General features: G+C 46.5%; 1 protein-coding gene across 6 annotated transcripts in view; it reads right to left on the reverse strand.

The window, feature by feature from the left end:
• Positions 1 to 13175, reverse strand: part of stau2 (staufen double-stranded RNA binding protein 2) — a 144388-nt gene that overhangs the window by 68492 nt on the left and 62721 nt on the right. For 4 of the 6 annotated variants that reach the window (XM_029116280.2, XM_029116283.2, XM_029116282.2 and 1 more), the window contains 4 exons: positions 12639 to 12851; positions 12287 to 12424; positions 9074 to 9211; positions 7809 to 7866 (listed from right to left, as the gene is read on the reverse strand). In XM_029116280.2, coding sequence (XP_028972113.2) covers positions 7809 to 7866; positions 9074 to 9211; positions 12287 to 12424; positions 12639 to 12851 — 547 coding nt within the window. The remainder of the gene's footprint in view (positions 1 to 7808; positions 7867 to 9073; positions 9212 to 12286; positions 12425 to 12638; positions 12852 to 13175) is intronic. The other 2 variants (XM_029116281.2, XM_029116279.2) reach the window with 1 other exon arrangement.

The following is a 13175-nucleotide window of genomic DNA, read 5'->3' on the forward strand; positions in this document are numbered from 1 at the left end:
GAACAACCAAAACACAGATATTTAATGGACAGCACTGATTGGTGGATCGTGCTACAGCTCATGCGCCATTTCTGGAGCCGAAAACTCAGTTTGCTCAAGTTCTGCTTGGACAGAGCTCGCTACTTATCCAGTTTATATTAAACAGCATTCCAGTTATTCTTCAATCAATCACCATCCTGTATGTAAAAAGTTTTGTAATACAGTTAGCTAACATCCATGATTATTTTAGAGATTTGGGATAAATCTTGGCATAAAACGACCCAACACAGATGTATCTGGTGAAGCTGGAGTGGTGTGGGCTTCGGTGTGTGTGATAGTGTGTGTATATGTGTTTCTGGGGATGTGTGAGCGTGTGTGTGTGTTTCTGGGGATGTGTGAGCGTGTGTGTATATGTGTTTCTGGGGATGTGTGAGCATGTGTGTGTGTTTATGGGGATGTGTGAGCGTGTGTGTGTGTGTTTCTGGGGATGTGTGTGCTGATGTATAAACCAGGGCAGTTTGTTGCCTAGCCAAGGTCAGCAGTGAAGGCCGGAAGAGCAGAGCAGCTGTGTGTGTGTCTGTGTCAGTGTGTGTGTGTGTGTGTGTGTGAGAAGTAACAGCTGTGAGATTTCTGCATGACTGACGTCCCTCTTCCTGTTCCTGTTAACATGGGCCCAAAACACACACACTTGTACAACAACATAAATATGTAAACTTTCTGCACACACAGAGCAGCAGCCTGCATTGTATCATTGACAAGCCCAATCAGTAATATGCACACCCCGTGCCTCCAGTTATAACCAAACACAGCTAAATATTGGATGTTGCTAGATGTGATGCTTACATATCCAAACGACATGCTGACAGTTGGCTAAATATTTATTTTCGTTGAAATGTGAAAGACAGCGAAATAAACGAAGTAAGTTGGAAGAAAGAAAGCAAACAAGAAAGTGACAAGAAAGTGAAAGAAAAAGTGAGGAAAGTGAGCACACACAAACAGAAAGAACTCAATCCCGTTTGAAAACTTGATAATTAATTTCTGTTCTTGCAGTCAATCACAACCTTTGTTTTAGCAATCATGGTTGAGCCCTTTATGCTAATAACGGAAGAGGGACAGAGGGAGATGAGAGGAGAACCAGGGAGAAGTGAAAGAGGAGAGAGAGAGAGGAAAGAGGGACAGAGGGAGAGAAGGACAAAGGGAGAGAGACAGAGGGAGGGGAGAGAGACAGAAAGAGAGGGACAGATCGAGAGGGAAAGAGTGAGAGAGGGAGGGGGACAGGAGAGGTACAGAGGGAGGGGGACAGAGGGAGGGGGACAGGGGGAGAGGAGAAGGACAGAGGGAGAGGAGAAGGACAGAGGGAGAGAGGGAGAGCAAGAGGGACAGATTGAGAGGGACAGAGCGAGAGAGGGAGGGGGACAGAGGGAGGGGGACAGAGGGAGAGAGGGACATAGGGTGTCATGTAATAGGGGTGTGTATGTTAACATTTCTAAATGGTGAAAACGTTGACTTTACGTACAATATATTAGGTATTGAGCATATAAACTAACAGAATAAGAATAGCGAGTACATCTTCCAGCCAAACCAGATGTGTGGTTTCTTCAACTGTGTCAAGTGTCTTCTCCGTGATGGTTGTTATTCAGCCCTCCTACCTGAGTATCGGAGAAGAGGAATTTGAAAGATTCTGACAAATTAACAGCCGTCATTCTCAAGTGGACAGGCCGGGTTTCTTCTTGACATCACCTACCCCCCCACCGCTTTGTCTGTTCTAACGGCACCTGTGCGCCAGCCTCTAGCACGGTTTGTGAGGTTCTTGACAGATGCGTTATCTGTCTGTTATCTGTCTATAACATTTTAGGGCACGAGATCTTTTTTTGTGCTTTCAATTGGGACACATCTCCCCAGAAGAATTGTCCTAGGTCCGTAGCGTAGAACAGCAGCATTGTCTTAGGTCCGTAGCGTAGAACAGAAGCATTGTCTTAGGTCCGTAGCGTAGAACAGCAGCATTGTCTTAGGTCCGTAGCGTAGAACAGCAGCATTGTCTTAGGTCCGTAGCGTAGAACAGCAGCATTGTCTTAGGTCCGTAGCGTAGAACAGAAGCATTGTCTTAGGTCCGTAGCGTAGAACAGAAGCATTGTCTTAGGTCCGTAGCGTAGAACAGCAGCATTGACTTAGGTCCGTAGCGTAGAACAGCAGCATTGTCTTAGGTCCGTAGCGTAGAACAGCAGCATTGTCTTAGGTCCGTAGCGTAGGACAGAAGCATTGTCTTAGGTCCGTAGCGTAGAACAGAAGCATTGTCCTAGGTCCGTAGCAGCATTTCAAAGAACATGCTCAAATATGGGTTCAGAAACTACTCTTAATCCTGTAGAACATTTTCCAAAGTTCAGTTTTCTCAGTTTCAGTATTTTTACTGGTTCAAAAACATTCCAATTAAATTGGTACACATTTCGAAAAACTTGTTTTCCTTATGGGATAGAGCAGGGGTGGGCAACGTTTTTGACTTGTAGTCCACAATGGAGAAACTCACGTTCAGTTTCAGTGGGAACAGTGTTTTTTATCTCCCTTTTTTGCCAGTGCATCAAAGTCTGGAATTAGTTTTGTTGTGGCAATTCCCAGGATAGATCTGCTCAGATACGTAGGACAAGCCAAACAACGTCTTCTGTGACGTCCTCCGGAGGTTTGGAAACGTGGCTTCGTTAAGTGAAGCATAAAAGTCATTCAGTTTAAGAGAGCTTCTCCTTTAAGACGGAGTCAGACTGAAGATAGATCAGTTCCAACTGCAGCTCCTGTGATGTTGTTTCAGGGTCTTGTGACAGGGGACCCGATGGCAGAATTCTCTGTGCAGGTCGTCCAGTTATTTGCTGTATTTCTTCGCGTTTTGGGTCGCCTCTTTCTGCATGACTAGTGTGGGGAAATGAGCGAAAGATTTGTTTGAAATTAGTCTGGGAAAAAAAGTCAACTTGGATTTGAAGGCTCTAATATTTGTGTACATGTCGAACTGATCTTTCCCCTGTAGCTTCCCGTTCAGCTAATTCATGTGTGAAAATATGGCCACAGCAAACGCTAAGTCACAAAGCCAGTTGTTGTCGCTTAGCTCAGGAAGTTTGTCGGATTTCCCCATTAACTCCAAAAATGCGGTAATCTCCTCTTTGAGCACCCACACTCATAGAGAAACTTTGCCTAAACTTAACCAGCGGACAAGAGAGTGGTAAAGTAAGTCCTGGTGATCCACATCGGTTTCCTCCAGGAACCTAATAAACTGACGATGTTGAAGTCGTCTTGCTCGTATAAAGTTAACAAGTTTTACGACTGGATTCACAACATGATTAAGCGGCAATATAGACTTGATGCAGTGAAGGAAAAAAACATCCTGGTCAGGGTTTTCCTCTTTCCCTTTATCCTGGATTATTTTCAGCAGCCCAACATTTTGTCCAGTTAAACTTGGCGATCCATCCGTGGTGACATTGGCAAGTTTACTCCAAGGTAGCTTCATTCTCTCACTGACAGCAGACACCTGGTTATACAAGTCCTCTCCCCGCGTTTTTCCTTTCAGGGACTCAATGGTCAAAAACTCCGCCGTTATCTCAAAACTGTCGTAATTTTTTTTGGAAAAATCAGAAGCTGAGCACTGTCTTTTTTGTCGTTACTTTCATCCAGTGCTAGTGAACGCAACTTACAGGACTCCGCCTTTTTGTTTAATTCGCTGGCTATATCTTCGTCAATCAGTTCAACACGGCAAGTCACAGACCTGGGTGACAAACAGATTTCTTCAAAATTTTCTTTGCTCTCCGGACACAAGAGACCTGCTGTCTCTACCATGCATTCTTTGAAAAACACACCTTCGGAGAAAGGCTTGCTAGCCTTTGCTTTATTTGAAAGCCAGCAAAAGAACTTGCCTTGGTACTTGACTCTTGAATCGCAGTTTGTCAGAGATTTTGTTGTTTGTACATTAGCCGTCAACCTCTGAGCCGTAACTGCCCGTTCTTGCGCTGACTGCTTGCTAGCGTAGTTAGCGTGCTTCGTGGCAAAGTGACGGCTGATATTGTATTCTTTGAAAATCGCAACAGTTTCTTGGTATCAGGCATACTAAATATTTTTTTGTCCACTCCTTATTAAACACTCGACACTCACATGTCCAGGTCATTTTTACAGAAGGGCTCAAAGGGCAAAGCGAAAAATTGAAGTAGATAGTAATACACCACAATCCAACAAAGGTCAATGTGTCTGGAGTGCGCCATCTATTGGGGGAACGCGGGCATTGCAAGGAAAATGTATTTACTGGCAATAAAAATATATGTATTTATGAATTAAATCGATAACACAACAAAATATGGAGAAAGTGAAGGGGAGTGAAACCTTCCCCACAAAAAGTAAACAAAAAAATTAGAGTGAAAAGTCTGCAAACGTAACACTGTTCATAAGTAATAGTAACAAAACATTTCAAACATTTGTGTGTGTGTAATGTTAACATTTGTCTGGTTGTTTGCTTCGCTTTTGTTGATTATTTGCATATTTTTTTCTATTCCACTTCAATGTTTCCCAGGCCAATGAAGCCTCTCTGATTTGAATTGAAAGAGAGAGGAAAGAGTTGGATAGGTGCCACGTCACACGTCATGGCTGTGATCTAAAACAGATAGAGGCCAAAACTCTGCACCGTAAATCACCACTGAACACACACGCACGCACACACACACACACACACACACACACACACAGCAGGAAATGAAATGTGGCAACTTAACAGAAAAAACCCTGCTGCAATACCCCTGGGAATAAAGAGAATAAAAATCATCACTCTGGTTTTTCACTTTCTAGCACTCTATTTCCCCCCCTCTCTACACCCCCCCATCCCTCTCACCCTCACCCTCTCTCTACACCCCCCCATCCCTCTCACCCTCACCCTCTCTCTACACCCCCCATCCCTCTCACCCACACCCTCTCTCTACACCCCCCCATCCCTCTCACCCTCACCCTCACCCTCTCTCTACACCCCCCCATCCCTCTCACCCTCTCTCTACACCCCCCCATCCCTCTCACCCTCTCTCTCACCCCCTCTGTCTATACCCACAGCCACCTCTCCCCCTCTCCCAACCCCCTTTCTCGCTTTCTACACCCCGGCCCCCTCCCTCGCTTCTCCTCCTTTCTCCCTCTTGGTGTTGTAATCCTTTCTGCAGCCTGTCCTCCTCCTCTCATGAAACTCAATTACAGTCGCCGTCACACACACACTTAAAATACCTCCAATCCACGAATCAGAATACCACAAGTTTTGAACAGTATTGGTAAATCACCAGTGGCTGCCCTGTCAGTGTGGTTACGTATTTAAATGCATGTAGTGTGTGTGCGTTGTGCATGTGTGTGTGTGTGTGTATGTTAAAGTCTGTTATGTTGTCAGGAATGAGTTGACCACAACCAGAAGCTGCGGTTAAAATAACTCTGCAATAATGACACAATGAAGTGAGAGTGTGTGTGTGTGTGTGTGTGTTCAGAGCTCATAGTAATGTATGGAACTAAAGGAAGGGACTGGTACCAAACATCAAACACAGTTTCCGTGCGGATCATTCCATTCGCTCCGTTCCAGACCTTCTTGTGGGCAGTCCTACCCTCACAACACTTCTGCAGTGGTTATGTGGTTAACCGAACGGAACCCAAAGAAGACCAGAGAGAGACGAGAGAGACGACAGAGACCACAGAGAGACGACAACAGAGACCACTGAGAGATGACAGAGACCACAGAGAGACGACAACAGAGACCACAGAGAGACGACAGAGACCACAGAGACGACAACAGAGACCACAGAGAGACGACAACAGAGACCACAGAGAGACGACAACAGAGACCACAGAGAGACGACAACAGAGACAACAGAGAGATGACAGAGACCACAGAGAGACGACAACAGAGACCACAGAGAGACGACAACAGAGACAACAGAGAGACGACCACAGAGAGACGACAACAGAGACCACAGAGAGATGACAGAGACCTCAGAGAGACGACCACAGAGAGATGACAGAGACCTCAGAGAGACGACCACAGAGAGACGACAACAGAGACCACAGAGAGATGACAGAGACCACAGAGAGACAAGAGAGACAACAGAGACCACAGAGAGACAACAGAGACCACAGAGACGACAACAGAGAGCACAGAGACGACAACAGAGACCACAGAGAGACGACAACAGAGACCACAGAGAGACGACAACAGAGACCACAGAGAGACGACAACAGAGACCACAGAGAGACGACAACAGAGACCACAGAGAGACGACCACAGAGACAACAGAGAGACGACAACAGAGAGACGACAACAGAGACCACAGAGTGATGACCGGGACCACAGAGTGACAACAGAGACCACAGAGAAACGACAACAGAGACCACAGAGTGACACCAGAGACCACAGAGAGATGACAGAGACCACAGAGAGACAACAACAGAGACCACAGAGAGACGACAACAGAGACCACAGAGAGACGACAACAGAGACCACAGAGAGACGACAACAGAGACCACAGAGAGACGACCACAGAGACCACAGAGAGACGACAACAGAGAGACGACAACAGAGACCACAGAGAGACGACAACAGAGACCACAGAGTGATGACCGAGACCACAGAGAGACGACAGAGACCACAGAGAAACGACAACAGAGACCACAGAGTGACACCAGAGACCACAGAGAGACGACCACAGAGAGATGACAGAGACCACAGAGAGACAACGACAGAGACCACAGAGTAACAACAGAGACCACAAAGAGACGAGAGACCACAGAGAGAGACACACACCTCCAACCACACACACCCGAACACTTCCAACTACACAAATCCCACACACACCGAACCACACACACACACTTAACTACATGCATCCACACACATACAACCACTCACACACCCGAAGTTACGTCCTCCCTGTAGGCTCCACCCACCACACATGCTCCGCACACCCCACAGGCTCCACCCACACCGCAGGCTCCTCCTTCCCTGTAGGCCCATTATGGTTGTCCAGTCAGGTAGGTCTGTTACTGTCACCACCATACCAGAGGCTCTCCTTCTGGAATGATCCACTCCACAGGAGGATTGGAGGAGGACCAGGTGGAACATTCTAGATGTCAAGGTTAGTTACTGTGTCACTGGTTGTTGACCTGGTTTCTGCCTTGTTGTTAGTCTGGTCCAGGTGTAACAAACTGAAACATGAGCCTTTTTATGTGCTGTAATGTCATAATGTAATAGTACTCAAACATCATGTCTGAATATAAAAGCAATTCAAGAATAAAACATCCTGTGATCAGATTAAAGTTATTTTTCTGATGAAACCAGGTTGTCAGTAACAACATTTTACTGGTTACATTAGTAGCCTATAAAGATGTCTCTGTGTGTGTTAACCCTGAGTGAAGGGTGACAGCTAGTCCCAGGATGGGGGGGCTGAGAAGGGGTACTCCACAGGGATAGAGACAGACAGGACCACACAGAGACAGACAGGTCCATATAAAGACAGACAGGTCCACATAGAGAAAGACAAGTCCACAGAGGCAGAGGTCCACACAGAGACAGACAGGTCCATATAAAGACAGACAGGTCCACAGAGGCAGAGGTCCACACAGAGACAGACAGGACCACATAGAGACAGACAGGACCATAGAGACAGACAGGTCCACATAGAGACAGACAGGTCCACATAGAGACAGACCTATAAGCGGCAGGTGAAAGGAGCTGCATTAGAAGCCCTCCCCATAGGGACCCATTGACCTGTCAGTCAGATTAAACACAGGCCCATCACTGCCGTTAAGCCACCTGCAGGAAGGACGAAGGGAGACATACTTACTGTTGCTAGTCGCTTCATTAAAAGATGCCTTTTGTCCATTCCAGCCTTTGTTGTCCATCTATAGCCACATTTGGCAAAGGGAGAAGGGATGGAGGGAAGACAGAGAAAGAGGGAGGAAGCATTGAGAGAAGAAACCGGAGTTATCAACAGAATTTTCACAAATGTCAGACAGGTTCCTTATTACTGCTCTGAACACGAGGAAACAATGGTTCGGTAAGACGCCTGAATATCCAAGCACATGTCCAAAAGCTGAACAACGAGGTGGCTTTCCTTCTAAACCCTTCCATCTAACAGCTGATTTGATCTTTCTGTGTATTTTTGTGTGCAAGCGTGAAAGTGTGGTGTAAAAGGCCAAGATGCCACATCTCCTGAATTCAGAACCCACAGCCCAAAGGTAGGAAGAGGTAACATGAAACTGATCCCAAAAACAGGATGAGAGAGAGATAGAGGGGGAGAGAGAATGAGAAAGAAAAAAGAGAAAAAAAGAGAGATATGTCTAGCATATAATACGCATACGTGTGGTTTGTCAGACGACAAAAAAGCACTTTCAAAGGATAATCTCTACTGAAAATGCTTTGTATTCCAGGACACAACCTAGTCTGTCTGGGAGACCAGACCATGAACAGGCCTTTTCTTAATAATATTACTGACTGTCTTTACACAGTTAGACACATTTTAATCAGCTCTGAAAAAGATGTGATGTGAACAGATTTAACGCGATTGATCAGAAGACCAATTAGTGAGAAGAAAAAAGTCTGGATTACTCTAGCTGTGTAAAATCAGCTTTAGATTGTTGCCCACAGAAAGACACTGTCTTATTGAGGTGAGTTAAAAACCCCTTTTCTGGGGATAAAAAACTAAATAGCACACAAGGGTGACAGAACACAGGGAGTTCTCATAGAGAGACACAGTGCTACGCTAGCGTGAGTGACTCATCAGAGGAGCCTAACGAATTGAATTAGCCCCCTGATTTACATACTGGAAGGAAGGCTTTCTGGCAGTATCTGAAGATAAACACACAAAAAACCACACAAGATGAAGATGGAAACTCCTCACTGCAAGAAAACCATAATAAAATTATACAATTTTAAAATATATGTCTATAGCCTATGGATTTAATAACTAGCAAATTAAAAAATCTAGTGGATTTCGTAATCGTCATTCCGGATGTTTTCTGAGGTGATCCAAATGGAGTGGTGGCCCTGCATTCAGCCACAGTCAGGTTATGTAGGGTGTGTAACAGCTGTGTTATATTGTGTCATAACCTCTGTAGGGCTCTGTGGACAGGTGGATGCCTTGTAGCCCAGCTGGAGCAACATGGCCTCGGCCGCGTTCCGTTTCGCCACCTTCTTGTTGGGTCCCGTTCCCGTGGCAACCTCCCCGCACACCTTCACCTGCACAGACAACACACAGACAGAGAACAGGACGTCTATGAGACGTTGTGTGGCACTCCCACTGCATCACTCAGAGGACTGCATCACTCAGAGGACTGCATCACTCAGAGGACTGCATCACCAAAAGGACTGCATCACTCAGAGGACTGCATCACTCAGAGGACTGCATCACTCAGAGGACTGCATCACTCAGAGGACTGCATCGCCAAAAGAACTGCATCACTCGAAGGACTGCATCACTCAGAGGACTGCATCACTCAGAGGACTGCATCACTCAGAGGACTGCATCACTCAGAGGACTGCATCACTCAGAGGACTGCATCACTCAGAGGACTGCATCGCCAAAAGAACTGCATCACTCGAAGGACTGCATCACCAAAAGGACTGCATCACTCGAAGGACTGCATCACCAAAAGGACTGCATCACTCGAAGGACTGCATCACTTGCAGAATTTGCAGAAAGTTAAAATGTACTATTGGGTGGTGGACCATCCATCAGTCAAACTGCTACTGGACAATGGGAAAAAACAACAACTACCGTGTATATATATATATATATATATACACATTTTTTTTTTTTATTGACAGTAACATTAACAGCCTTCATAGAAATTAGAATTAAGAAATAAAATCAGATGCTTTTTGGTTACTGCAATAAACAGTCTGATAGTGAGCTGACAATATCTAAGAAACACTCCAGCACAATGATCCACTGTCCTGGTAACACTGCTGTTCCAGTGGTAACCCTCCCTTTGGTCTTCCTCCCCGTCCTCTGGTAACAGTCCAGGTCCACTGGCAACACTCTTGGTCCACTGGCAACACTCCTGGTCCAGACGTAACACTCTAAATGCAGCGGTAACGCTCCTAGTCCAGTGGTAAAGCTCTTGGTCCAGAGGTAACGGTCCTGGTCCACTGGTAAGACTCCCGATCCAGTAGTAACACTCCTGGTCCAGAGGTAACACTCCTGGTCCAGAGGTAACACTCCTGGTCCAGAGGTAACACTGCTGGCTCCATGCAGTCTCCACCATTGACCTCCGTCTCCAACTCTCTCCTCCATCTCCACCCCTCTCCTCCATCTCCACTCTTCACCTCCGTCTCCACCCCCTCTCCTCTGTCTCCACCCCCTCTCCTCCGTCTCCACCCCCTCTCCTCCGTCTCCACCCCCTCTCCTCCGTCTCCATCCCTGACCTCCGTCTCCATCCCTGACCTCCGTCTCTACCCCTTTCATCTGTCTCCACCCCTTTCCTCCGTCTCCACCCTTGACCTCCGTCTCCACCCTTGACCTCCGTCTCCACCCTTGACCTCCGTCTCCACCCTTGACCTCCGTCTCCACCCTTCACCTGTCTCTCTAATTTCCACATTTAATAAAAGCCTTGAAGGAAACTATACAAATAAATGTGTAAGGAGATTGACTGTCTACTCTCCATTAAAATAAGAACACCTTTCAGCAGCAGAATATTAACAGGCCTCCCAAACCCCCACCTATTCCCTATGAAGTGCACTACATGTTTACTAGAGTCCTATAGTTCCAGGTCAGAGGTAGTGAACGGGGTAGGGAATAGGAGGTTGTAGACCAGTTCTAGCTGGCGGCGACAGACAGACTCTCAACCACGTGTCACATCTGTCGTACGCCATCAATGCAGAGAGGTTTTCAAATCAGTGAATGACAGAGTCACTAATAAAGTGTTGTTTTATGTGTTAATCAGCCATTTCTGTGTGTTTGTTTGGAACTTCCTCAAGGGCTACTTGAGGCGCTGAAAGGAGCGCTTACAGACTGTTGTCTGCCCACACACGGCAGGCAGTTCACTGGGGGTGTTGTCCCTAATGCCAGCCTAATCCCCTTTTCAGCATAGGGAAAAGGGCTCCGTTTGGGCCGGACCCCCCCCCCCCCTCGGAGTGGTGGGATAAAGGAGTTGGGTTAGAACAGAGGCTCATCTGAAGGGGAACACTGTGGACATTATCGAAGCCAGCGACAGGAAGGAGGTGTGGGGGAGGGGGGGCACAAAGGGAACGGCCTAATGCCTGGCTGAAAGAGCAAGCACCCAGCTCCTCACCGACGCTCTGTCCATCTGAAAGAGGGATTACGGAGAGAGAGGATCTCTGAGAGAGCAAGGGTGGGATGGAAGGCGACAGAGCGAAGGATAGAGGGAAAGAAAGAAGGGATGACACAGGCAATCCTCCAAAAAAAAGTATAATTATAACAATAATGATAAAGTTTATATCAGTGAAACAGGTCATTCAAGTCATTGATGTCACACCTATACTGCTTAAAGGGGAAGGACACAAATAATGCATTATTTTTACCGTTAACTATCCTTTTAGTGGAGGTTAGGACTGAAAGAAAGTCAGGGAACAAAGCAACAGAAAGTCTGAGTTGGACTGATGACTGTTCATATTGAATGAACTAAGTACTGAAAGTACTTAAACCAATGAAACGAGATAAACCAGGTTTCTGCATATGTGTTTGACTGAAGACTACAAGGCCATAAACAGACTGTATTTATGATTTAAACAAGGTGCTGCAAATCTGACTGACACTAAACAGCTTTTACACTCTGTTCTACATTGACCAAGGAGAAAGAGCAGGGCTAGAGAGGAAGTTACAAAAAACAGAAAGATAATTCGTTTTGGGAATATGAGAATATGGCAATGCCGATCAGGAGTTACTGTTTAAAGAGGTGACTGATACTCCAGGATCTGATAATGTTTAAAGATGTCTGATTATCCAGGCCTTGATAGGATCAAAAAATGTCAGATGCTCAAGGAGTTCATAATTCCAATTCATTTATTTTGCTTAGAGTTTTTTTCTACAGTTGTATTAATTTGGTGTTAGTAATTTAGCAGACACTCTAATCCAGAGTGACTCACAGTAGTGAGTGCATACACTGTCATGTTACATTTCCCGGGCCTCGTGGGAATTACAACTGAAGCTCCAGGTTCTACCAACAGAGCAAAACTCCAAAGTGAGTTATGCCTGGGAATTATCTGTGAACCCAAATGCAAAACAAAAGATTGAAGATGCATTGTCCCTCCGTGTTCCTGCATCTCCTGCTCTCCACCCATCCCTGGACCCGCCCTTCATACCTGCATGATGAACTCCCGTCGTCGAGGCATCCCTCTCTCCGACAGCAACATATACTCTGGTTCTTTCTCCTTCTTGGCCTGTTGGATCTGAGCCAGTCTACTGATGGGGTTCATTCCCTGGCCATAGTCTGGACCCGTCTGGGGGAAAAGGTATGGATAAACATGGTGCTGTTTTAGATCAACAGAAATGCTGGACTGAGCCGTACAAGCACAGCTTCCCATTTTAGATCAGGTAAATGATCCATTCACATTTAGATGATTGGGGCACTGTGATGATTTAAATGCGCTTTATAACACTTCATTTCGAGTCAACGTTGCTGGTTTGCATGATTCCAACACCTCGCCCCGGTACCTTCAGGATGGTCTTGGGCCGTTTCTTGTAATGTAGTTTGGGTTTCTCCACCGCAGGGATGAAGGGGAGTTTCTTCAGGTCCTGCAGGATGGAGAGAGCGGCCCTCTTCTTAGAGAGCTTCTTACTGTTGCCCTCCCCCTCCGCGGAGAACTCTCCCACCGACACGCGCGTCACAAAACTCTTCATGTGAGGAGGGCCACTCTCCTTCAGCACCTGGGGAGGGAAGAGCAAATGTCTGGTCTGGGCCTTGGTCACAGCGCTGCCCACCCAACCAAGGTGGTGTAGATCTCTCTCGCCAAACACACACTCACACAAAGTGCAGCTTGCATATTCGTAGATGTCATACTCTGGAGAGAGAGTCCTCCCTGTGTGTGTGAGAAATGGGAGGTTTTCTACAGCCAAACACGGGGAATACAGGCTTTCATACTCCAATGTGATTCCCTGGGTGTTTCCTGGAGCTGGGGCCCTCCCTGGGGCCCTCCCTGCCTCCCTCACCCACTAACCTCAAACATTAGAGCAAGGGGTACTGGATGTATG

This window comes from Esox lucius, chromosome 21 (genome assembly GCF_011004845.1).
Source record: "Esox lucius isolate fEsoLuc1 chromosome 21, fEsoLuc1.pri, whole genome shotgun sequence".
Classification (NCBI taxonomy): domain Eukaryota; kingdom Metazoa; phylum Chordata; class Actinopteri; order Esociformes; family Esocidae; genus Esox; species Esox lucius.